Source organism: Xiphias gladius, chromosome 21 (assembly GCF_016859285.1).
Source record: "Xiphias gladius isolate SHS-SW01 ecotype Sanya breed wild chromosome 21, ASM1685928v1, whole genome shotgun sequence".
Classification (NCBI taxonomy): domain Eukaryota; kingdom Metazoa; phylum Chordata; class Actinopteri; order Istiophoriformes; family Xiphiidae; genus Xiphias; species Xiphias gladius.
Window position 1 is genome coordinate 15190705 of NC_053420.1, and position 25077 is coordinate 15215781.

The following is a 25077-nucleotide window of genomic DNA, read 5'->3' on the forward strand; positions in this document are numbered from 1 at the left end:
TGGAGCAGCGGAGAGTGGCTGCGTGCGTGCGTGCGTGCGTGCGCGCGTGCGCTCGTGCGCTCCGACGCAGCCAAGGCAGGATTTCTCCACGGCTCTTGTTTTGAAGTAGACCTGGTCAACTTTCCGGGGGGACGCGACTACGAACATGAGATGTAAAGCCAAAAAAAAGAAAAGAAATATGTGTAATTAAATCTTAATTTGGGTCCACACGCCTCCCCCTCCTGCTGGCAGTAACATATAGAGAGCGTCCGCGGAGCATCACCGCCGCCGATGCTTGTGGACATACGAGCACTTAGGCGGTAGAGGCTGCGTATCCCTCCGGTCTGCGGGCTCGCGCACACGGTGGCTGGCAGGCACAAGTTGGAGGGCGCCGAGAGGAGTTTGCCAGACTTGCCGGTGTGAACGGCACTTCAGAACCAAGGACAGATCCAAACCGCTGCCCTGGCAAATAGGCTCAAAGTGAACAACATCTGGACTCTCCTCCTCACATGAAGCCCCCCCCCCCACGTTGTCTGTGTATTGTAGCACCGCTTGTGGAGAGGAGACCTGCAGTTATATCGCGCGAGACACACCTAGTGCTACGACCAGGTAAGAAATGATCCCTTGATAACTTTGGTTTTAACCCAGGGGTACGCTTTTATCACGGAAAAGACTTCGTCTCGGCGTTTTCCTGCCCGACGTGCCCTTGCATTTTTAATTATTTACAGCGAAATTCTTCCTCCTCATTAGATTTGATCATGTATCCCACAGCCTCAACTTAACTGACGCTAAATTCATCGATGCGATTACTGATTTTTTTTTCCACTTTATTCCACTTATTTCCATATTTGTTCCACTAGATATCACCTGGCATCTCAGACAAACAACAGCCACCGGTGAATATGTCTCAAAACAAATTGAACTGAACTTCATTAGAGGATCCAACACCTGAGTGTGACTGTATACAGCATATCTAGGGATAAATATTTAAAGTTTTTCCCCTCTTTACCAGAGAGATCATTCGGCACACTCACAGTTGTCTCTAAGAAAAATAGCATAATCAAATATCGTAGTGGCTCCTCGCAAACCAACCAGAGCTCTTGTTTTCAGGCAGCGCCCTAAACGATATAATTGCACCCTGCTGTGAAAGGTAATTGGGCTGTTGGTACTTATGCTTAGGTATTTATGCAAAATAGCCAAAAACAAGCTGATTTGGCTTGGGGAAATTTATCGAGGCATGCGTCACATTGCTGTCAATGAATTAGACAGGATGTGATGTAGCAGTGGGATTTCTCTCAATTGAAAGAGTTATGAGTTATAGGAGACACACCACCATGTCTCGGTGAATTTTATTATCATGTTATAGGTAGATGGTGCCACCATGGTGGCGAAACACTCAGTAAATAAAGACAACATGTTCTAGCCAGTCTCAGTCTCATGGCTGCACTTTGTCTCTCGAAATGTGATTAAGACAATAAGTTTTGTTATGAATAGAAATGCTGATGGGATATCAGCACAGTTACATCATGCGAAAGCTTTTCAGATGAAATCAGACTGACGACCAGATTTCCCTGCGCTATTTTGAGGAAATGATGTACCTGATCTGTGTTCACGCTCACGCTCGGCTGGCTGCTCTAGCCACCACAGAGGCATCCTAATTCCTTCATCTGACAAGTCCAGGTGGAGGGATAAACTGTGTCCCCACTGGGGTGATGAATGATGGAAGTCGTTAGTGCAGTATTGGCAGCTGCAGTTTCTTCTTGGCTTGTTTGTCATTAGTGGTGGATAAAGGTCCTCTGCTTTTGAACAGCTAGTTAACTTTGGATTGAGGATCATCAAAGGTCACAAGACAAACTGATGCTCGACCTTTAGAAAGCAAATGGTGATTTGTTTTGTGTCCTCAAACTAAGTAGCTCAATTCTCCAGCGTAATGTGAAAATCTGTTGCTGTGTGGTGTCATATTACATGACAAGATTCTAACCGGGCTTTCACTGGGGAGAAGGATGACACTTGGTCCGTGATCCATCTTGTGGATTGTGTCATGATAGTGAGAAGAAAAAAATAATTGGCCATAAATTATCGTCCCATCAGTGTTACTCACGCGGGGATTGGATGGCAATATTTTTAGTAAATCTCATAGTGCTGTGTTAAGGCTGTTATTACTCAACAAGCTTAATGATTCATGGGTAGTGGATAAGACACTAAATGAAGTGTCAAGTCATATAGGTTCAGGTATTCCACGAAAGTGCCCACGGGATAAGTGCCAAACAAAGATGCTAGTAAAGTCTAAATGCTTGAGGTGACGGCGTTGAAATGATCACCAATGTATGTCACCACATTATATAAAACGGTATGAAATAGCACACGGAATAGATTTATTTTGCATGATCATAGCAGGCCTTGTCCATCGTAATAAACAGGTGGTTAGTCTTTGGACTTTACTCCGAAAGCATCTCTTCAGTTCGTTCTCCAGACATGGTTATCACTGCGTTTCTGCATAAGTACATGTACATAATACAAATGTACGTGCCAATCATCATCATTGCTGAAAGCGACTCTGCAGTGAGTCATACATTACACAATAGCTATGTATGGATAAGACAATAAAGAAATGGGGTTCTCAAAGCATCGTTATGCTAATGTTGGAGAAATCCTTTCTGTGCTGGACGGGAGTAGTAGTGCATTAGCTGAGGGTTCAAAGCTGAGTAAAGCACACTGCCTTTTCTTTTTGAACTTGCCTTTCAGAGGGAATATTGTGCAAAGACAGCTGGGGAGCAAGTGATTCACTTGGCTGCTGTGTGTGAGCGTGAAAGCCGTTTTCTGCATCAAGATACTTTTAATGATGTGATCCAGGACTGATAGGAGCTCCTTCAGAACTAAGAAGAGATTTCACACTCATGCAAGCTGATAAGACTTCTTCCTTCTTCCTTTTTCCGATAATTGGTAGGAAATATGGTTTAGATAGCTGTACTTCATGTCCATTTCAGACTCTCCAGCATTTATTTGCACTTCTTGAAGGTTTTGAGAGGCTCTTCTGGACCTCCAACCTAGCTATAGCCCGGTTTGCATAGGCCCGCCTAAATAGCTGCTCCTTATTGCACCATCAGTTCACACCGTGACCTTGTCTTTGCAACTAGAAAGCCCCCATCTGCTCTAAAAGACAGAACACAAGAGCAATTAGACTCTTAACTCTTCAAGTTACTTTCTCACCTTGGTTCTATTAATAGGGCAAGAGTGGCAGAGCAATACCAAACACCTGCACCTACTGTCCAGGACACCCACCAGTTCGAGATAGATTTGACTTTCCGACTTCACACGCTATGACGTGTACTGGATAGAGGGTAGTGGATTCATCAACCACCCACAACCTGATTTAATATTTATCTGGGGGAAATTCAGCATTCATTGCACTTTTTCCTCCTTGTTTCCTCTGTGTTTCTCTTTGTTGCTCTAACTGCTCCTGGGATATCACAGGATATTCTTCAAATGTCCCTACAAAAACATGTTTTCTCACACAGACACACACACACACACACACACACACACACACACACACACACACACACACACACACACACACACACACACACACACACACACACACACACCAGATGAACTTATCTGGGTGTTGCTGCAGAAGCTGGTGTTTTTGTAGCCTACCCTTGCACACCCCACTGTGGGGGTTTTCTGCTTCTGTGAGCATGGTAAACAGGACGCACTCAGGTCGAATAAAATGACTGTTAAGATATCTACCAATCCTAGAGCTAATTGTACATTTGGGTTTACAAGGGTTACATTTTATTTAATATTAAAATGTCTGTAAAAACAACATTGTGTGACAGAATAGGAAAAGTCAGTAATGAGCTCCCCACTGCTTGTTAATGGAGGGGAATGGCAGCACAGCGAATAGTCCAAATAACAGCCAAACTCCATGGGTTCACCAGCGTGGATCCTCTAAAATCTCAACTTGGATTTATAAAAAAATCCCCAAAACAGACTCATAGGCAATTTCTGTTGATAGTATGTGCCATTGTTGTATCCTCCTGATTTACAAATGTGACTTAATCTGCTGATATATGCTATGAGAACGATATGTTGATAATAATCCTGAAAAGACTGAGTATGAGTCATTAAAGGTCCATCGTCACTAAGTAAATCCGCCTAAGTCAACATGCTTGCTGAACTTGTTTGTGTGTTTGATGAATGTGGTGAATGACTGTGTGACGAAAGAACCAGGATTGGTTCCCTCTCAGTGTGACTGAGCCAGCCCACCACCCTAATCGGACATCTTAACAACTTCTGGTGTGATCTAAACCTGTAAACCTCGTCATGATAGGGATCTATATTAGCATACATGTCTAACTGCCCACTTCCCTGCAGTCCAGCCCTTATTTTTTACCCACCATGTTTCCATGGCAACCCCAGCCATTGAGGAGAACCACCATCTATGTGATGTCTCAGTTGTAAGCTTGGAAATTACGCTTCACTCGAGAGGTGCTTTAAATATCTATAAATGTTTGATGTGGCCACTCGGCAGCGGTAACTCAGAGTTTGTCTTTCAGATAAAATGCAGTGATTATATTTCACACAGGAACCACAGAGAGCCTGGTTGAAATAATGTCTACTTCTGTTTCACTTCAAAAAATAACTCATAAGATTCATGGCACGATTTCAGCCTCCTTACAAAACAGTCTCAGGTTTACACTGTCCAATTATACCATTATTTGTCTGTAGCATTTCTGTGGATCGCAATAAGCTGGGAAAAAGTAATGTAGTTCAGGTAAAAATCTATAAGAAAACTGTGGATAACCTTGCTAGAGAGAGTTTATGTACAGTATAAGCTGTCAACCTTTAGACTGTTCTATACCTTGGTGTGACTGTTTCATGGTTGAGGAACCCTGTGGGCAAAAGGCTGAAAAGAGTGGTACTAATGAAAATCAGTGAAAAAGGGCAAAAATATAAGCTGTCAGTGGGCGTCAATAAGGCACATTTTGAGACATAATTTCATGTCATTAGTTAAATTATATTATTTCCCCATAGATGCTGTTCAGCATTAAAAGAAAGATAGATAGATTGACAGATAGATAGATCATAATGAATTATGCTTCATTAATCGGGTAATTAGTTTCTCCTTTTATTCATTCAGGAAATACCAAACATGCTGCACCCACTAAGAGAAGACTTGAAAGTGATTCACCTCCAGTCTCTGTGAGCCTCTGCTCCTCTCTACTTCGACTAGCTGACCCTGCTACCTGATCCTGCCATGCTGAGTGTAGTGCTCTGCCCTAGGTTGTTGGCCAATTCTGCCCATTATTGGCCTCTCCACGTGCTTCTGCTGGAGCTGCTGATACCAGGAGTCCTGCCCAGCATCTCCAGATTAGCCCCCGCTGCCAAACATGAGATTGTCATGGATGGGGACTTGGTGATTGGAGGCCTGTTCCCTGTGCACGAAAAAGGTGATGGGACGGAGGACTGTGGTAAGATCAATGAGGAGAGGGGAATCCAGAGACTCGAGGCCATGCTGCTGGCACTTGATGAGATTAACTCCAGCGATCGCATCCTTCCGGGACTCCAACTGGGGGCCCACATCCTGGACACTTGCTCGAAGGACACCTACGCTCTGGAGCAGTCTCTAGATTTCGTCAGGGCCTCCCTCACCAAGGCGCATGATCCGGGCTTCATCTGCCCAGACGGCTCCAGACCCATCCAAAACGAGGTTCCACTGGCCATCTCTGGGGTCATTGGAGGGTCTTACAGTGATGTCTCCATTCAGGTGAATGAAACTAATTTATTTCACATAACAATTTCAGTTGCATTTGTATGCATTTACAGGAAATAGCAACACATGCAGCAGAGCCATACTAAATTTTGATGTTTTGACACTTACTTCTGAACATCTATACTTTGCAGAAAACCCACACTTAATTCATTAAATCATTCCAGTCATTCATTCAATCAATGTGCACTCTGATACTTGGGAATGGATAAACCTGCATTGCTAATAAGCATACAGACTCACTCACACCTCACACTTCCCACCTCACCTCCACAAATAATGACCAAAAATGCCTTGCATCTTCAATTTTACTGAACCGGAGGGCTGAGCCTCTGGTGGAAAAGATTTTGCTTTGGCTGGAGTGAGAATTCCCCTGGGATGACTCTGTTTGAAGCATCAACATTCACAGAAATGTCCATCAGTTTTTCAGCGACCTCATTTCCACCTTGCAAAGAAAACTGACCTTTCACACACGTGTGATAGGATCCCAGAGGCAAAGCATCTGAGCATAATAAATTCATTCTGATTGTCCTCACACGCCATAATTACCATGATGCACAGGATGTAAGTGAGACAAAGTGTGTAGGAATAATTTGGTTATATTTTCCATTAACTGCAGTTCACAACACATTTATTTTATCGATATGCACACGCACACACACACACACACACACACACACACACACACGAACACACACACACACACACACACACAAGTAGGCTTTTTTTTGTGACAAAGTTTGTTACAAAACAGTTTGGGACAAAACAGTAAACTACATGCATATAAAGATAAATAAGGATCGTTTTTATTAGCAGTGAAGAGCGTGACTGTTCCTAATGCTTGGTTCAGTCACAGAGACTTGATTTGCTTTTAGAACAGTTTACAGTCCAACGTTATTGTTTGTTCTTGCCTCTACCTGTTGACGATTGACTAGTCGAGCTAATGGGCTTTCGCTATCTATAAAACATATTATCAGCTGAAAAGATGTAAGGATTATGCTGATTTACTAGCTCTTGCAAAAACACCATTGTTTTCTTAAGGTTTTTTCCAGTTTCACAAAAATGTATTTGGTTTCATTGCTCCACACCCAGATCTAATGAAACTACTATTGTGATTGGCTGGTAATGTCACTGGCCCTACCCCCTAACTTATTTTGCCCAGCTGTGACATCCAACTGAGGAGTAGGTAAGTTTGGCTCGTTCTTGTGGTACAGTTTAATCTCATTAAAAAGTTGGTGAAACATCAAGGATTACCAGGTTCAGCATTTAAACAGCAATTTTAACAAGTCCACCCCAACGCTAGACAACTCTTCTTCTGCACAACAGCCCTCTTTAAACACAAAAAGGTATTAAGTTGTAGCTGTAGCTTCTTATATTATACAGATATGAGAGTAGCGTTGACCTTTTCAGAAAACCTCTTAATCCTTTCAGGTAGTGGTTTATTTTATACATGATTTGTACAGTTTTAAAAGCTCTACAGACATCTCGCCTTGCAGTTGATAAAGAGTGAGTTGGTTGGCTCTTGATAAACAAATTCATTTGTAATTCCTATGGCTCTCCCTCTGGGAATATGCAAATTGGATTTGTATTTCATTTACTATTCCCCATTTCTCCACACAGTAGGTAATATATGGGAACCACTTATTCTTTGAGTAAACCGAGTGCTCAAACAACGCCAGAACACAATCCAACCTTAGATAAGTTCCTGCCAGTAGTCTGCAGTGATGAATGCTCCGTGTCCGCATGTTGAAGCTGAATGGCGAGTCAGTCATACTCATTTATAGTCATACTCAGGCATTTGAAGCCTCGAGTAAACATAGGGCTTCTTCACTTAGAAGGAAGCGGATACTATAGAGCATCTTCTCCTGTAAGGTTGATGATGCTTTGACAAAAGAACAGCATGTTTTTAAGAAGCATGAAAGGGACTGTCTGTGTGTCCCCGTGTGAATGAGTCTCCAGCGACCACACAGTCGCAAAGATTCAAAAGGAAACTCAGTGCTTTTGAGTGTTTTTGTATGAATGTGAATACATACCTCTACTGTCATTACGCTCAACAGTCTCTTTGTTAGCACGTTCAGTTACTGGGCAATATAATGAATCGAGCCGTGAGAGCGGTGAGAAGCCCATGGTGGGATTTTTTTGAGAGGTCACTGGTTTAAACAGCCCCCTTTTTATCCCAGAGAAGCACTTCGTGTTATAAAACTGAGGAGGACAAGTGCCAGCGATGGTGTCAGGGAACTTTGAGAGGAGCTGCTTTTCCCATCTGTGGGGTGCATCTCTATTGGCTGGCAAGGACGTGTCCACCTGCATGTGGAGAGGAGGCTGGTGGTGCCTGTGACAGAGGCCAAGGACGGGATGTGGGAAAGACGGTGGGAGATGAGCCAGTGTCTACTCTGCCTCAAAAGGATTCTTTCATAATTAACCCAGTAATATTCAAGGGATTTCATCCTTCGTCTTACTCTTCCTGGTATACATTTCATCCTTGTTCTGTCTTCTCGCTGTTTGATTTTTTCGGAAAATAGTCTGAATTGCCATCCGGGATGTTACCTGTATAGTACTGACCATGAGTGATGACTCAGTCCTAACAGCCCGCACATTTTACAGCCATGCATTTAACCTAGCACTATAGAGCAATCATTATAAAATGAACTATGAAATCGTTCTGGACACACTTTTCTGCGCAAATAACATTAAAAAAGATTTGTTTCCTCAAATCCACAAGTCACTACACTTTTACAGCCACACAGTAAAAAGCTGAAATTTGCTTAGTGGCATAATCACAACTCGGTCCTCTATATGGAATATATGCAAATAACTTTTTAGCACCAATCTACACTGAAACTGTTGCACGTTCTTCAACACACATGCACACAAAGAAGAAAAATCTGATATTTTTGTGGCAATGAAGAACTATGAAATCCTAGTTCAGCAACCTGTCTCCTACACATTAAACATAATATGGCACAATGTGAACTGCTTTCCCTTCAGACGACAGTTACAGAGAATGTAGGATCCTAAAAATTTAATATGCTACAATTTGTACTCCAAAATACCCACTAAATCCTTTAAGACCATTAGACAAACTCTGTCTTACCGCTGTTGCAGTTGCGGAGAAGGTCTTCAGTAATGAAAGGTAATAAGAGTTCATATCTGTCCTGCCGCACCGTATATTGATGTATAATATTTTTGCTTTGCGATGGTTTATTAAGTCTGTTCATGTGTTGCACAGAGGAACTGGAGAGGGCTTTGTCTTTATTGTGTTTTCATCTTCACGGAGTGTGTCGGGTGGGAAAAAAAAAAAAAAAAAAAAATCCCGCTTTGGTGCTAACTTCAAAAGGGTCTTGTTTATCATGTGATATTATAGCTGAATTAGACTCAACTCTCCCCTGTCCTCTCCTCTTCTCTCCCTGAAACTGTTATTTTTCAACTAGAAATTTTAGCACATTCGGAGAACACAGCTCAGCTCGCTAATAAGCACATCAGAGTGTCATTCCAAGTGAAGGGAAACATTGTAATGACTGGAAGGTTGGTTGGAGTCAGGACCCACGCGGTCAATACCTTTGCCGGCTTATCGATTTTCCAGACGCACTTCTCTTCATCTTGTCTGTCGTAGAGCTGCTGTTTTTTTCACACGGTATCGCAGGAATAAATGATCAGTCTTTGCTCAGAACTTGTGGCTGTTATTTAGTGCCTAAGATTGTGTGACGGGATCATTGGTCTCCAGTCTCAATAACAGTCGAACCTGCTGGACCTATCAAGTGCTAGAGGGTAGAAGTGATATTTCACTAAGCAAAGCAGATGATAAAGAGTAACATTTTCTCAGATACTCTAGAGCGACTCAAAAGGTAGCTCTTGCGGTGAGCGTTGTTTTGCTGTTCGTAATAGATAAGTTTAATGTGAATACTTACATCTTCCTGAAATAACACATGTAAGCAGGTCAACTTACATTTCTTTCTGCTATTGCTTTCCCAGCTATGCAAGCGCTAATATTAAGTGTGGATCAAACACAGCTCTGACCCTCAGTCATGTATGCGTGCGGTATATGGTCTTATATGAAACATAGCCGTCTACATGAGCATCTGCTGCTTTCAAAATCTTATCCTTTGTTTGGGCATTTGTTCTGTATGAGATTCTATACGTACAACAAAAGCACTTTGGTTGAGATTAGGGAAAGATTTTGGTTCCAGTTAAATGTCAACAAACACACTGAGTCTTAAGTCAATGTGGATTTATTCAGTATAAAACCGAGATCATAATCTTTACCAAACCCTAACTAAGTACTGTGAATCCCTAAGCATGACCATAAAGAGTTACACGGTAGTCACTACTAGCAGATACTGTATTTCAAGTTCAAATATTTTGGTGGACAAGAAATGACATACATTGTTAATGGACATTATACTGATTTGTTGAGCATCAACATTTTTTTTTTTGTTACTTAACAACATTTCCTCATTGTGCAGATAGAAAATGTAATCTAATCGTTAATATGTCTCCTTCAAAATGTATTTGCTGTTGCACATTAGTTATATAAAAAATGTAATTTCTGTGTTCATTGACAGGGATGATTGCGTATAGCCATAAAAACAACAAAAAAAACAACAACAAAGAACCAAATGGAAGAGATGGAGCTCAGATTTTTGAAGTAGAGATTTTTCTGTATGAATTTAATATTATCGTGCTAAAAATTACCTGCTAAACACGCTAATTGAGGTTAGCATGTTCAACAGAATGAACTTGATGTAGATTCGAAGAGCGTTAGTTACTCTCTTTTTTTTTTTATATGTTCTGGGAGCAGTGCAATAATTGTGTGAACTTAATGGAATCAGTTGAGGACAAATCATATATATCTTCCCTTAAAATTACACCTGTGTTAGCAGGGGAGGTAGTTACCAACAAAGCTGCTACAAATCAGACATAATCCCCATCACCTGTAGGACAGCGGGGTAGCCGATCCAACAGATATATGATAAAATGGCACAGGCTATCAAATGGTCTTCACTGCCATTGCTATGATTTTCCCACACAGGCAGAGAGTATAAACAAGAAAATGTCAAGATGAACTTGAAGAGATCATGTGGAAGAAACAAATGGAAAGGAGCAAATGCGTCAGAGATGTACGGCACTGCAAAGTTGTTGTTCCAGTTTCCAATTTGGATAAATAAGCCTTGGATGGAGAGAGGTACTGTTATCATACTTGAGAGAGTATTATCATACAAAGCTCATACTTGGTGCTTGAGTTTGCCTCAAATTATCTTAGGGAGGAAAGGCAGATCCAAGTGGATGAGCAGAGAAAGTGCATCTTTAGTGTAGGGCGTGGCGTGTTTGTTTGATGTTGCACGATCAGATAAATCACACTGGTGTTCTTCTGTTTCAGCTGCCTCTCCAAAATCCACTACAGCGTCATTTAGCCTTGATGCTGTTTCCTCCTAATGAACACTCGGATAAAAGTTTAGACTGCTGCATACATTAAAATAATGCAAAACAGTCATTCCCCTTTCAGTACAATTTTCCTATATCTTATGCCACATAACTCATTAATCCCATTTAAATGATTGGATTCAACATACTACCATGGAATTATATCATATAAACTCTTAATATGAACTGATACCACAGATTCACACAGAGAGATGCATTTTTTCTTCGTTTTTTTTTTTTTTTTAATATGAGTTGGTTTATAATTTCCCTCCTTGCTACCTTTTTGTGTGATTTGCCCCTCACTAGAATAATTCCTCATCTGCACAAATTGAACCTAGTGCAAGCTTGGTACAGATTAGGCTTCTGTTTGTACAACATCTGTGTAGCTTTTTGGCATTGGATTAGACATTTTGAAAGAACTCCAGTGAAAAGAATCATTATCTTCATATAACATAGAGATCATTTCATTTGTTAAACTCCATGCTTTGCCTCAGAATTTAACCACTGATGCAAAATTTCGTGTTTGGCAACCAGATTAATTAATATAAACACATGCTCGCAACCTGCTTGCATGTCATTACTTGTGTACAATATTGGATGTTCTTAAGAAAACCACTCTGTTCAAGCAACATATTTAGTATTTGAGACTTTACTATCAATCTCAAGTTACATTTTAATTTGCAGTTCAAACACACAATATTAAACCCAGCAGTCATGTGCACTGAATATATTTTGCATAGCATGTATTTCTGGACCTGTGGCTGGGCTGGTGCACTGTACATCCTGAAGTTTCACTCCACATGTCATTTGCTGTATCTACTGTAGGGCTCAGCTTGACAGGGACCTCGGGGACATACAAATGGACTTTCGACATGGAAAAAAATCATGACAGGCACATGAGTAAGAGACTGCCCGTCTTCCAGCTGTCTCATGTCTTTCATCAACGCTTAAGAAATGAAATGCAAGTTTGGAGTTTTTGGAGTCTCGAGTGCTGAAAGCAAATTTACAGTATGACTTGTCGACAGACAGAGCGAGACAAAAACACAACATGAACATGAACAGACGGCTACTGTCACACACTCCAGTGCCGTCCTGAAAGGTGCACTGTCAAGCTTCTCCAGGAATATATCGATGAAGACCAACTGCCTGTCTGAAAACCCCTGCAAGAGGAAACTACCTTATTACCATGCAAGTGTGACTGACTGACTCAGTGTCAGTCACATACCTGCTGCATACAAGAACAATAGATGAATCACTGGCACAATAACAGCACAAATCACATCCCTCAGTAGGTAATTTGATGAGACCTCTGCCCTATATTCTACTACAAACAGTGGAGAGAATGCAGTGTGCTTGTCTAAATCCATCATATTTACTCCATTCATCCCCTCAAGAGCTTGTAGTGTGCCTGCTTCTGTCGACTCTTGTCTTTGGGGTGTTTTAGCTAAAGGAGGTTAAGCACACTGCCGCTCTCAGATCAGGGTTAATGTCAGTAATTACTAACGCAGTACAGAGTGTGTTTGCATTGCATTTACAATACCGAGTAGTCTCTACTGTTTGTCGCAGTCCACTAATGTATGTTTACGAATGCTTTACTTTATATTAAAGTAAAACACTACAGGTGAATAAGATAAATATTTTAACTAATAGATATCATGAAACTTATCCATTTGATTACTTACATTAACACAATTGTTTTTTGTATCACACGTTTTCCAAAAACTTTCTGTTTAAATATGCAAATGAGGACTTATCTAATTAAATATGCACTAATTTGTGTAAATCTCTAGAACAGAAATCTGAAAATTGGATAAGGGCGGGTTCAAAGTTTTTGTTTCATTCTGTTGACATATTCGAGTCAAAGCTTTTTACAGAGGGACGTTTGGACATCTCTTTTTATCCCTCCATAAATCAGAAAATATTTTCAGTAGCCATAAAAAAATCCTTTTTTGCCATGTTTTTAGGAATAAAATATTATACAAATCAGGCAATGAATGATATATGAAGAAATCCCTTAGAATATCCACAGAAATTAAACTGGAAAGTCTGGTGTGTGTACGCAATATTGAGTTGAGGTTTCTGGCTCAGTGTATGAGAAAAAGAGCATTTTGAGGAAACGGCCTTTAAAGATATGTATTGTAATTGAAATCTACAGATGCAAATAGACAAAGTGTAGTAAAATAAACAACTAAATGTGTATTTTGGATGTTTTCTGCCTTTCTTTCAGACTAGTGTCTGAAAGAAATCATGTTATGGAAGCAAATAGCCCAAATCTCAAAATTGACCAGTGCTTGAAAAAAAAAAGATGTTTTTGCCTGTAGTGTCTCTGGCCATAGTAATGAAAAGGTGACTGTATCTGGAGGAGTGCGATAACAGAGAATAACACAAGAAAACTCTTGAGGGAAGTAAAAAGTAAACAAGCTTAAGAATCTACAGCCATAAAAACAGCTTTGTGAAGCTGTAGGCTACTTAGTCAGTCAGTCACATATACACGTATATGTATATGTATATGTATATATGTATGTATGTATGTATATGTATATATATGTATGTATGTATATATGTATATGTATGTATATATGTATTTATATATATATATATATGTGTGTGTATGTGTATATAAGTATGTGTATATGTATGTATATATATATATATATATATGTGTGTGTATATATGTGTGTATATATATATATGTGTGTGTGTGTATATATGTATATATACGTGTATATATGTGTGTATATATATATATATATATGTATATACGTGTATGTACGTATACGTATATGTGTATGTATATGTATGTATGTATGTATAATAAGAATATTAGCGTAAGAATATTAGGCTTACCCTAATACCCTAACCAATCATCCCCCTTCATACCTAAACCTAACCAGCCCAACCAACAAAGCCATCGAACATTAGTCAATCAGAGGCAGGTGGCCGTTTTTCACAAATCTTGTGACTTTTTGGACAAACTTTAGCTACTTTCCGTAGAAGAGTCTGCAGTATTGTCCCGTGAGCGTGAGGTCGTGCTTTCCCTCCGCACGCACGCCTCTGTCCGGGTCTCATTCAATCGACCGCATGCAGCTGACACGGACGTGAATGAGCGTCTAACTTTCTCTGTAAGCGATCGTTTTACAAGTATATATAGTTGAAATCACAGCGCAGCCGTCGCCTTTAACCCGTGTGTGGTGATCTTGTCAGGCGATGTTGCGGTTATAAAAGCAGGAATTTAGCAGAGCAGAGCAAGCGGCTTGGAAATGGCTTGGAAGTGACTGCTGGTTCACGTGTTCTTACTGGGCTGCGTTTCATTTACTTGTTCCGTTGTCTGATAACAAACAACGAAAACATGTAAATGAGAACAGCTTTGGTGAGAATTCGGCTGCATTAAATTACTGTATATGTGAGTAGGAGAGACGCAAACAGATAAAGGGCAGAAAACCAGCGGACACTGGGCAGGATGCAAATACCACGCAATGATGTCATGAATTTGCCAATTAGCATATTGCATCACCTAGAGACATTTGGCGACTTTTCGAGCAGGCTTTGGCTACTTTCCATTGAAAGTAGTTGTTTACAGCAGTTCCACAATATTTTTCAACTACATCTTCAATTTTGCACATTGACCATACACGGTCCAGCCATATACTGGGGTTTGTTGTGTGGTTTTGTTTTTGTTATCTTGCTAATATAAGTAATTTAGTAAAAAACATTGTGTTAAAATTCTGACCTCTTAGTAGCGTTAAAAGAAAAGTCAGGGAATCGCAGAAGTTGTGTGAATGTCTGTGCAAAATTCCGTGGCAATCGATCCAATAGGTTTTGAGATATTTCAGTCTGAATCTAAGTGGTGGACCAACCAGCCGACCAACACTTCTCTACCTAGAGAAGATAAAGATGGTTGAGTAACATGTTCGGCGCATGGACCACATCGAGAAAAATGTGATCCTGGTGCACATACAGTACGTGTTTAAGTAAAATTTATAATGTCACAGAAGGGATTGATGGCTCGGTTTAAGGTCACATGGGTTGGAATGAGTGAGTTTTAGGAGAAAATGGTACTTTTAATGGGGCTTAGTGTGAGAGTGCAAGGTTCCAGCTACCTCGATGGGGATGCTATTGTTCGGGATGCTCCCAGGCATCCAATGATGCCTAAGGGGAGGAGGTAGTCATATTGAAGCTCATGGGTATTCTCTAATCACCACTGCGTCTCATGAGGAATCCTACAAAATGACAAGTTTTCACCAGCTCACTCTCATAGTTCGCTCTGTAATTCTGTGTGGGAAAATAATTGCTGTGATTTTATGTTATGACTCTGACGGAGTCATTTCAGCGATGCAGGGTTTTCAATCAGAAATTAACATCCGCCCCTGTTGAACTCAGTATATTTGTCTGTATAGGTGGGCATCGTAACTGTTGGCAGAATTTGTCACGAGTCTTGAGTGAGTTAAGTGAATGGCTTTAACTTGAGAAAAAACGCAAAGCACACTGATAAAATTGCGATCTCTGTGCCATTGTTGCTATTATCTGGCACTATCTGTGAAGAGATTTGTGGCACTAGCTGCTGCTGATGTGGATTCCTGACAGGATGAGATAGAAGAACATTGAATCTTGATCTGTTTCCACTGCCAGTCTCTGCTACAGAACTCAAGCACATCAGACAGCAGCTCTGTGTTTGAGAGGCTCCACTTCACCTAAAGACCAGATGGATATCTACAGGTTATAAAGCAAAAGGACTTAAAAAAGAAAAGAAAAAAAAGAAAGACTTGAAATGCATCATTGCAGCATTTTGTTGAAAATGTCAATTTACAGACTTTTATCACAATTACAGCACATTCTAAGATAATGAATTTCATAATGAGCGAAAGTGTGATGTTACTGGACTCAAAACTGGCCACCTATCATAGATCCCATTTAAACCACAAGAATGCTTTAACATTGAGCAATATTTTTGCTTATCAGCTGCACAGGAATCTGCAACCACACCACTCTAGATCTGTTAAAGCAGCTATGATCAATATTTTACAGCAACAATGGATCAAATGACTATCTGCAATATGACTCCCAACTCTGCAGTTCCCCTCAGCTCTACGCAGATTTATAAACGTTTTCAGCTCATTTTTCGGTCAGAACAGAGCTAAGAGGCGAAGGACTCTGCCATGCTGATATATTGTATATATTTATATAATACATATCATCAAATTATGGTTTCCCAGGGCATTCTTGTGAGCGATACAGATGCTTACCATGCAATACTGTATCTTTAGTTTGATTACAGCTGGGAAACCTTTATGTTTGTCTTCCCCTACCATGATTTATGTCACTACATACTGTGAAATTAGATCAAAGAAAGGAAAAATTTATATTAGAAAAGTCATCTTTAAAAAATGTATAAATAAAGTCTTTGGAAGTATGAGATGAAGCTCCGTGACCATAATAAACTAAAGTTTCCCTCCTGTTCTCCAGGTCGCCAACCTTCTGCGGTTGTTCCAGATCCCTCAGATCAGCTATGCCTCCACCAGTGCAAAGCTCAGTGATAAAACCCGCTACGACTACTTTGCCCGCACCGTGCCCCCTGACTTCTACCAGGCCAAAGCCATGGCTGAGATCCTGCGTTACTTCAATTGGACCTACGTCTCAACAGTCGCATCAGAGGGTGACTATGGTGAGACTGGCATTGATGCCTTCCAGCAGGAGGCCCGCACTCGCCAAATCTGCATCGCCACTTCAGCCAAGGTGAGCCGCTCTATGAACCGCCAGGGCTATGAAAATGTGATCCGCTCCCTGCAGCAAAAGTCCAACGCCAAGGTGGTCATCCTGTTCACCCGCAGTGAAGACGCTCGGGAGCTGTTGGTGGCTGCTGCTCGCATGAATGTCACATTCACCTGGGTGGCCAGTGATGGATGGGGAGCGCAGGAGAGTGTGGTGAGGGGCAGCGAGACCGCGGCAGATGGTGCTTTCACCCTTGAACTAGCCTCCTACACAATCAGAGAGTTCGAAGACTACTTCACCAAGCTGAACCCGTACACCAACACGAGGAACCCATGGTTTAAAGAATTCTGGGAGCACCGGTTTGACTGCAGCCTCGAGGAGCATGGCTGCAGTGAGCACAGCCTGCGAGATGGAACTTTTGAGCAGGAGTCCAAGATAATGTTTGTGGTAAACGCAGTCTATGCCATGGCCTATGCTCTGCACAACATGAGGCAAGCTGTTTGCTCCAACACATCCAAGGTCTGTGATGCCATGAAACCAGGTAACGGCAAAAGGTTTTACAAGGAGTTCATCCTGAAAACCAAGTTTGAAGGTAGGAACAACAACTAAAGGGAAAAGAAGTAAATGCTCATGTCATGTTTACCTTTTTCCATGTGAAATTATTTTTAAATAGTTGTGAATGGGATTAAATTCATTGTGAATGTTTTATGTAAAGCAAATGTGGGCTGCAAATAAGCATGGCACTGGATTAAGACTTCAGATGATTTCCTCTGCATTCTACATCGAAAAAGGCCTTGTAATTATTCAATTAGCGAAAATAATCCATGAATTAGCATGGAGAAATCAGTGGGAGGGGAACCTATCTAGAACATACTATTCTGAGAATATGTTAATAATGAATCCTCACATTTAGATCAGCAGGATGGCAGGAAACCTGTGAGTTTTTGCAGCTTTCTACTACATCATATGCCAGGATTTTCAGTTTTATGTGTTGTCATATTAATGTTTTTTAATCATTAATAAAAACACTAGAATATACAGTACTACTAGGGTTGTGGTGGTATCTGGTCGTATATACACCAATTCACATAACTCATTTAGATAATAATATGACTTTCATACTTATTAATACTGTAATTCTTATGAATATTAGTGTTGCTGTATTTTTTGCTTCCTATCAGCCCCATTCAGACCCGCAGACACAGAGAGCATGGTGCGCTTCAACTCTGTTGGCGACAGCATCAGCCGCTACAACATCTTTCACTACCACAAAGAGGAGGGAAAGTTCATCTATAAGAAAGTCGGCTACTGGGACCAGAACCTGACCCTGAACACCACCGTAGTACCCTGGCGTGGCCTTGTACCACCCACTTCCCAGTGCAGCGACCCCTGCAGGAAGAATGAAGTGAAGAGTATGCAGCCTGGAGATGTGTGCTGCTGGATCTGTATCCCCTGTCAGCCCTACCAGTACCTGCAGGACGAGTTCACCTGTGCTGACTGCAGCTTCGGTCAGTGGCCTCTGGCCAACTTGACTGGCTGCTACGATCTGCCTGAAGAGTACATTCGGTGGGAGGATGCCTGGGCCATTGGGCCTGTCACCATCTCCTGCTTTGGTATACTGTGTACTCTGTCAGTAGTGGGCCTGTTCTTCAAGCACAATGAGACTCCAGTGGTTAAGGCAAGTGGACGTGAACTCTCCTACATCCTCCTGCTGGGAGTCCTGATGTGCTACAGCATGACTTTCATCTACATTGCCAAACCTTCTACGGCTGTTTGCACTCTACGTCGACTAGGCCTGGGCACCTCATTCGCAGTGTGTTACTCCGCCCTGCTAACCAAGACCAACCGCATCGCTCGTATCTTCAGTGGGGTGAAGGATGGAGCCCAGCGGCCACGCTTCATTAGTCCAGCCTCCCAGGTAGCAATCTGCGGCGCTCTTATCTCCTGCCAGCTTCTTGTAGCCATTATCTGGCTGTTGGTGGAGGTGCCAGGGGTTCGGAAGGAGGTTAGCCCAGAGAGGAGAGACGTGGTCACCCTCAAGTGCAACAGCAGGGACTCCAGCATGCTCATGTCACTCACCTACAACTGCATCCTCATTATCCTCTGCACTGTCTATGCCTTCAAGACGCGAAAGTGCCCTGAAAACTTCAATGAGGCCAAGTTCATTGGGTTCACCATGTATACCACCTGCATCATCTGGCTCGCTTTCCAGCCAATCTTCTACGTCACTGCCAGCGACTACAGGGTAACTATCTATGAAATTGTTCTTTACGAACTCAACTGAGTATTTTATAATTCATATTTCTTGAAAATTCTCAAGCCCGCTCTTGTGGAATAATGTAAACCCGGTCTATAAATAACTATCCCTTGTGTTTACCATTCCTAAAGAAGAAGGTGTCACTTTTACGTACCATTTGATCAGGCGTCACCAGGATCTTTCAAGATAAGAACAAAAATTCAGGAGACAAATGAGGCCTGACTATACAGATGGAAATAATAAATGACTGTCAAACTGACTCACTGAATCACAGCATTACTAAATGTTTAAAAAACTAAAATGTTTAAAAAAAACTAACTTAAACGTTTAAAGTGTGCAGTATCATGACCTGTAGTAAAAATAATTGTAAGCAATGACACCGAGCACTGTCTCGTTTAGTGGCTCTGCCTCCGTATTCGTCAGAGGAAATATGACATATCTGCAGCAGAGTTGTCAGATGGGGATAAAGTTTTACAGGCTTTAGCCACTACACAAAGGACTAAAAGGCTAATGTAACCTGCATTACACAATGCAATTCATAAATAGGATGGATATTTATAACTATTCCTGGACTTGTTTGTGACGTTGCAGCAGGAAAAAAAAAATTGAATATACATTTTATTTAGCTGCAAGGGTGAATTAATCTATTTCCCCATGCAGTGTAAAGTAAGAAAAATAAGACGGAACATTGTGCATAAAGCTGACAGACCATGTAAGTTATAAATGCTGGTGCCTTAGGCAGACTCAAGGCTACTGCCACAGCATTTGGCCAGGGTGTGCAACAAGGCCTTTGTTGTGTAAACAGATAGGGAGGAGGTCGAGGATCACACAGGCTTTGCATCATCACGAGGCACCTCAGGCTTTTCACGTCTGTTGTGATCAGCTTGCCTGGCACCCAAACCCTGAACCGAAAACCCTTACTCTTCCTGATCTCCAGGGGGATTTTAGAGAGCGGCCGAACATTTTAGAATATAGGGCCTCATGCTGGAGAGGCAGCGCACAGTAATTAAAAGAATGAGAGGTCAGGCGCTGTTAAAGAGACCTTGCTGCTTTGTTTTTTGTGTGACACCAGTGACAATGGCTGTGGGTTCAGTCTCCACATTTCAAATTAGGGTTTGAGTGCACAGAAATATTCTAAGGAGACGAGCCTTGGTGCCCAGTGAATCATCATGAACTCAGTGTTTCACAGATGGATACAAATATGTTCAGAAACCTTGGAGTGTAAATTATTTTAAATAATCAGTTTTTGTTTTATTTAAAGCCAACATTATCATTATAGAAATTGTCAGTTCCTGCAATATGTGCACTATACACTGGTTAATATATTCACCTTTACCGTCAAATAGATTTTTAAAAGATTAACTGCAGTCAAATAAAATACTGAATCATTAAAAATGTATCCAAATTAAAATGCAAATATCCGTTGAAAAACTTTATCATATCGCTTTAATTATAAAACCAATCATATTAATTTAATAAAAGATTTAAAAAGGCGCCAAATAAAGCATTAAATAAAGTAAAAAGCGTAACCTCATTCTCTTTGGTGTCAGTTTTAAAGTAAGAACACAGTAGGGTTCACACAGTGCCACAGCATGTCTTAATTATTTGTGTAAAAAGCTGTTAAATGGAAATAACTTGGAAAAGAGATAAGGAGCTGCAGACATAAGACAACCAAAGTAATATTAACTGCAGTCCTGGTGGTGTTTTCATCAGTTATTTTTGAAGTTAAAATGTGTGAGGACTTCTCATATTTCTGCAGTGTTGTTGTAGTGCGGTATGTTTAGGAGGGATTTCACTTCATGCTGTGGTTCTGCAAATAGAAGTTCCTGGACTGCGGGGGTAACCAGTGGGGTGGGAAGAGATGGTGCTCAGGAAGATGACCCCAGCAGTCAGCTCACATTAGCAGCTAAAATATGACTAACATGACCCTGAATTTCTAGGACAACCAGCTGTTCTTATCCCACATTCTTCTTCTTGTCTCATATTCATGCACATACAAATATACAATTAGAATTGCACACATACATAATTGAACACTTTACACACACATACATAATTGAAAAAGGAAATGTGCTTAATAATGTGCGTATAACTACGTCGAAACATGAAAGGAAATGTTTTTGGTATGAGTGCAGTATGCACCAGCAGTATTTCTGTGACACTGAGAATAGTATAAATACAGTTAAAGTGGAAAGAAAAAACCATATTTATATATTTACAATAGAACTAAAGACTATGTGAAACTGTGTGAACCCACAGATAATTGTCATGAAACTCTACAGTCCTCCTCTTCTCTTTGGAGCATTTTAAGGTCTTTCAGCTCATTGTTTTAGTTTGTTTGGTTCAGTCTCTCATTGCATTGTTTTCAGCCACGGCAGAAAGCTGTTTTCAGTGAAAAAACTCCTCACTGTATACTACCTGCGTAGCACCAAATGGCAGATAGACCAGGAGTGAATATTGGACTTACATTTACATGTAGCCAGAAAAGCATCTCCAAATGAATGCTAATGTTGCTCCAGATCCGATGCATGTGTAAATTAGACATTGTTTGCTAATTTTGATTTTAATAAATACAAACAAAAAAAAACTCAAAAAGTGGGTGGGACAGTGTGCTGTTTACAGTGTGTTTCTGCTGCCCTCAGCCAAAATGTTAATCACTGCAGGCTTAGACCCATCTGACGTACATTATAATGTTAATGTACATCATTAAAAAAATCTGATTCATAGCCACACGTTTCTGCAAGGTCTTTTGACCAAATTTAATTCATGTAAAAACAAGACACCAAATCAAAGTTGCCTTTTTCAAGTCTCTTGAGAGACAAACAAGATAACATATTTTTGGTCGACTTGAATATAAGCTGAGCCAGCCAAGGTGGGAGGAGGAGAAAGTGTGTTTTTCAGGGCAAATGTCAAAAAATGGTGAAAAATACCTGTCACAATTTCCTAAAGCCCAAAGTGGCATATTCAGATGTCTTATTTTGTTCAACCAGTCGTCCAGAACTCAAAAATATTCAGTTTACTATCACATTTAACAAGGAAAGGGAGCAAATCTCACTATTGAGAAGCTGCAATCAGTGCATATTTGGCATTATTGAAGGAAAAAATTATTTAAACAATTTCTCTATTATCAAAATAGTTGCTGATTAACTTTCTGCCGATTGTTTCAGCTGTAATATACAATATTTGTATGTACAGTATATATTAGACACAGAGAAAACCAAAAACGTTGCGAGATGTGGGCGTAGCCAGAGCAAGAATAAAACTGCGAGTGAACTGATTTGATCAAAAGCTACATTCAAGTAACAGGTGTGTGTGTGTGTGTGTGTGTGTGTGTGTGTGTGTGTGTGTGTGTGTGTGTGTGTGTGTGTGTGTGTGTGTGTGTGTGTGTGTGTGTGTGTGTGTGTGTGTGTGTGTGTGTGTGTGTGTGTGTGTCTTCTTTTGAAGACAAAAGGAAAAAGTCCAAGTGCAGACTGACATTTTCATCATCACCCTCTCTTCTCCCCTCACAGGTGCAGACCACCACCATGTGTATTTCCGTCAGTCTGAGTGGCTCAGTGGTTCTCGGCTGCCTCTTCGCCCCCAAGATCCACATCATCCTGTTCCAGCCCCAGAAAAATGTTGCCTCACTCAGAGTCACAGCCAACCGTTTCAGTGCCACGGTGTCTGCTTCTGCCTCCGCTCCCAGCTCCAGCTACTCTAAAGGTAGCTACAAATATCTACTATATCGTGTGCTAATACACACGACTAAACAAATAAACACCAGCATAAAATCATCTGTATGATGAATGTTATTGACTGGAAATTTAGTGTATCATAGCAAGTGACTTATGTTTTCACACTTTCAGCTGCAACCTAATACCTGGCAGGAGTTTAGGTTTCCAAAGAGGGCCATTTGTCATAACGGTGCAATGAACAGGAGAACTGCAACCAGACTTACACGTGCAATATTTGCTTCTTCGTAAAACACAGCCAGAAGTTTGTGCTGAAGAGTACTGTCACATGCTGCCTTTGTATCAGAGGTTTTTTTCTCCATATTATTTAATTAAACATGAGTATGAGCAAAGAAACCAATGGATGAAAGCTGGACAATATTGAAAGTTTCTTTCTGCTTGTATCTCTGGTTTTGCATCAGGCTGTTTTGGATTAAAATCCAGTCATTAGGTTTTTTTTTTATGATGGATAAGAGCAAGTCTTACCTAAAGTTTATTAAGTATATCATAGCGCAATCTTCATGAATAAAAACAGACACAAAGTTTATATAGTGCATTCGGTGTACCATTTCTTTTTTCAGAGCTAGGAGAGCTCGAACAGTTTGTAGTTCAAACTATAGCTATACATTTAAAGGCTTACATAAGTTTATATACCTGTTATTGCATCACCTGGACTTAAGAGATTTCTGTTGTCTGTAATGAAATTTGATGACTGAGAAATTTTCAGAGCTTTTACTTAAGTAAAAGTATCAACACAACAATGTAGAAATACTCCATGACAAGAAAAGCTCTGTATTTAAACCTACTTAAGTAAAAGTACAGAAATATTTTCAGCAAAATATACTTGAAGTATCAAAAATCAACGTATTTGTTATTCAGATGCTTTCCTGTGGTAGTTATATTGTTATTGTTATATATTATACCGGATTACTCTTACAGATGCCTTCACGTGTACATAGCATTTTAATCTTATACCTAGTCAAGCCCAAGCTAATTGTAATAGCATTATTGAGTAGTTTAATCTCTAACAGTTGTTTCTGTACGTAAATCAGCAAAGCAACTAGTGACTAGAGGTTCTAAATTAATGTAGTAGAGTGAAAAGTACGATGCTTCCTTCTTCAGTGCAGTAGAGTAGTACACTGTACTTAAGTATAGTATTTGAGTAAATGTACTAAGTTACTTTCCACATTTTTGGGACCATGAAAGAGACCCACCCTTTTCGGCACAGACTTTTAGAGCCCAGTATATATTGACCAGTACATAAATTTTTGCTCATAGGCTTTATCTCTGGTTTGCAGTTCTTCTTGCAGAACAGTGACAAAACTCTTGCCTGGCTAACGTCGCTGTTTTCATTCTCCCAGGATCAGCTTCTAACTACGTGCCAGCCGTTTGCAACGGCCGCGAGGTGGTGGACTCTACAACGTCCTCTTTGTGAAAAAGGGTTCTTTTCTGAGCACAAGAGACCGTCCCACCATCGGTCACCCCTTCATCAAACAGGGCTGTGTGTGACGGAGCCCCCGTGCCACCCAACATGCTGCGGCGAGATAACTCTGTATGGGTCGACTGATAACAGCGGCCAGGGTAACTCTAACTGTGAAAGCTAAGTGATGTTCCCACAGCGAGCAGTTTGCATCAAATGTAAAGCCTTTTTGTATAGATTTAATATGCTGTGATCTCTTTGGTTTACAGATAGATGTGATTAAATGCACTGTGCCTTGTCCTAAAGAGTCTTGTTTTCAAATGGTTGGTTGTGAAGCAATAGTGGTACATAAAACAAAAGGCTGTTATTATCTTGTCTTTTGAGTGCTGTGAATCTATCCAGATGTTTTAGACAATGAAAAAAAAAAAAAAACAAAACAAAAAAAACAAGGGAATAAATTTAGCCCTTTCTGTTGTCAACAAAATGTGTGACTAACTAGTGAATGTGAAAACTAGGTCCTTAGACAATATAAAGGACATGTGTTAATGTAGACTGGTGTAACAGTGTGTGCTTTCTTGTAATTTATGTAAATAAACTGTTTTTTAATATTAAAAGATTAAAGATTGCAGTGTTTGGGTTCACACTTTTACTTCTTGACGCTATTCAAGCTAAATGCAGCTATTCAGAGACAATAAGCTCTTTGCACACAAGAGTTTTTCCCTCTTCGAAACCAAATTAACTTACTTAAAAATGTTGTTTTAGTTGAATTAACGTATGGGATTGCTTCTTCTAATTTTAACAGTTT

General features: G+C 40.6%; 1 protein-coding gene across 2 annotated transcripts; it reads left to right on the forward strand.

Annotated features, from left to right (window-relative positions):
• Window positions 1-5242: 5242 nt before the first annotated feature.
• grm2b (glutamate receptor, metabotropic 2b) lies at window positions 5243-24925 on the forward strand. Of its 2 annotated transcripts, none has more exons than XM_040116286.1 (5): window positions 5243-5752; window positions 16640-17477; window positions 18067-19130; window positions 22652-22844; window positions 24214-24925. In XM_040116286.1, the coding sequence occupies exons 1-5, from the start codon at window positions 5243-5245 to the stop codon at window positions 24285-24287; spliced, it is 2679 nt and encodes an 892-aa protein (XP_039972220.1). In that variant the 3' UTR covers window positions 24288-24925. The 2 variants fall into 2 exon arrangements, with proteins under 2 accessions (XP_039972220.1, XP_039972221.1); XM_040116287.1 differs by lacking the exon at window positions 5243-5752 and adding an exon at window positions 14159-14298 and having other exon boundaries at window positions 24214-24922.
• The last annotated feature ends 152 nt before the right edge of the window (window positions 24926-25077 follow it).

Bases quoted from the DNA above. Each gene is read 5' to 3' on its own strand.
- grm2b (XM_040116286.1), top strand. From the start codon at position 5,243: ATGCTGAGTGTAGTGCTCTGCCCTAGGTTGTTGGCCAATTCTGCCCAT. The intron at 17,478-18,066 runs GTAGGAACAACA...GCTTCCTATCAG, and splicing joins CCTGAAAACCAAGTTTGAAG to CCCCATTCAGACCCGCAGAC. The intron at 22,845-24,213 runs GTAGCTACAAAT...TCATTCTCCCAG, and splicing joins CAGCTCCAGCTACTCTAAAG to GATCAGCTTCTAACTACGTG.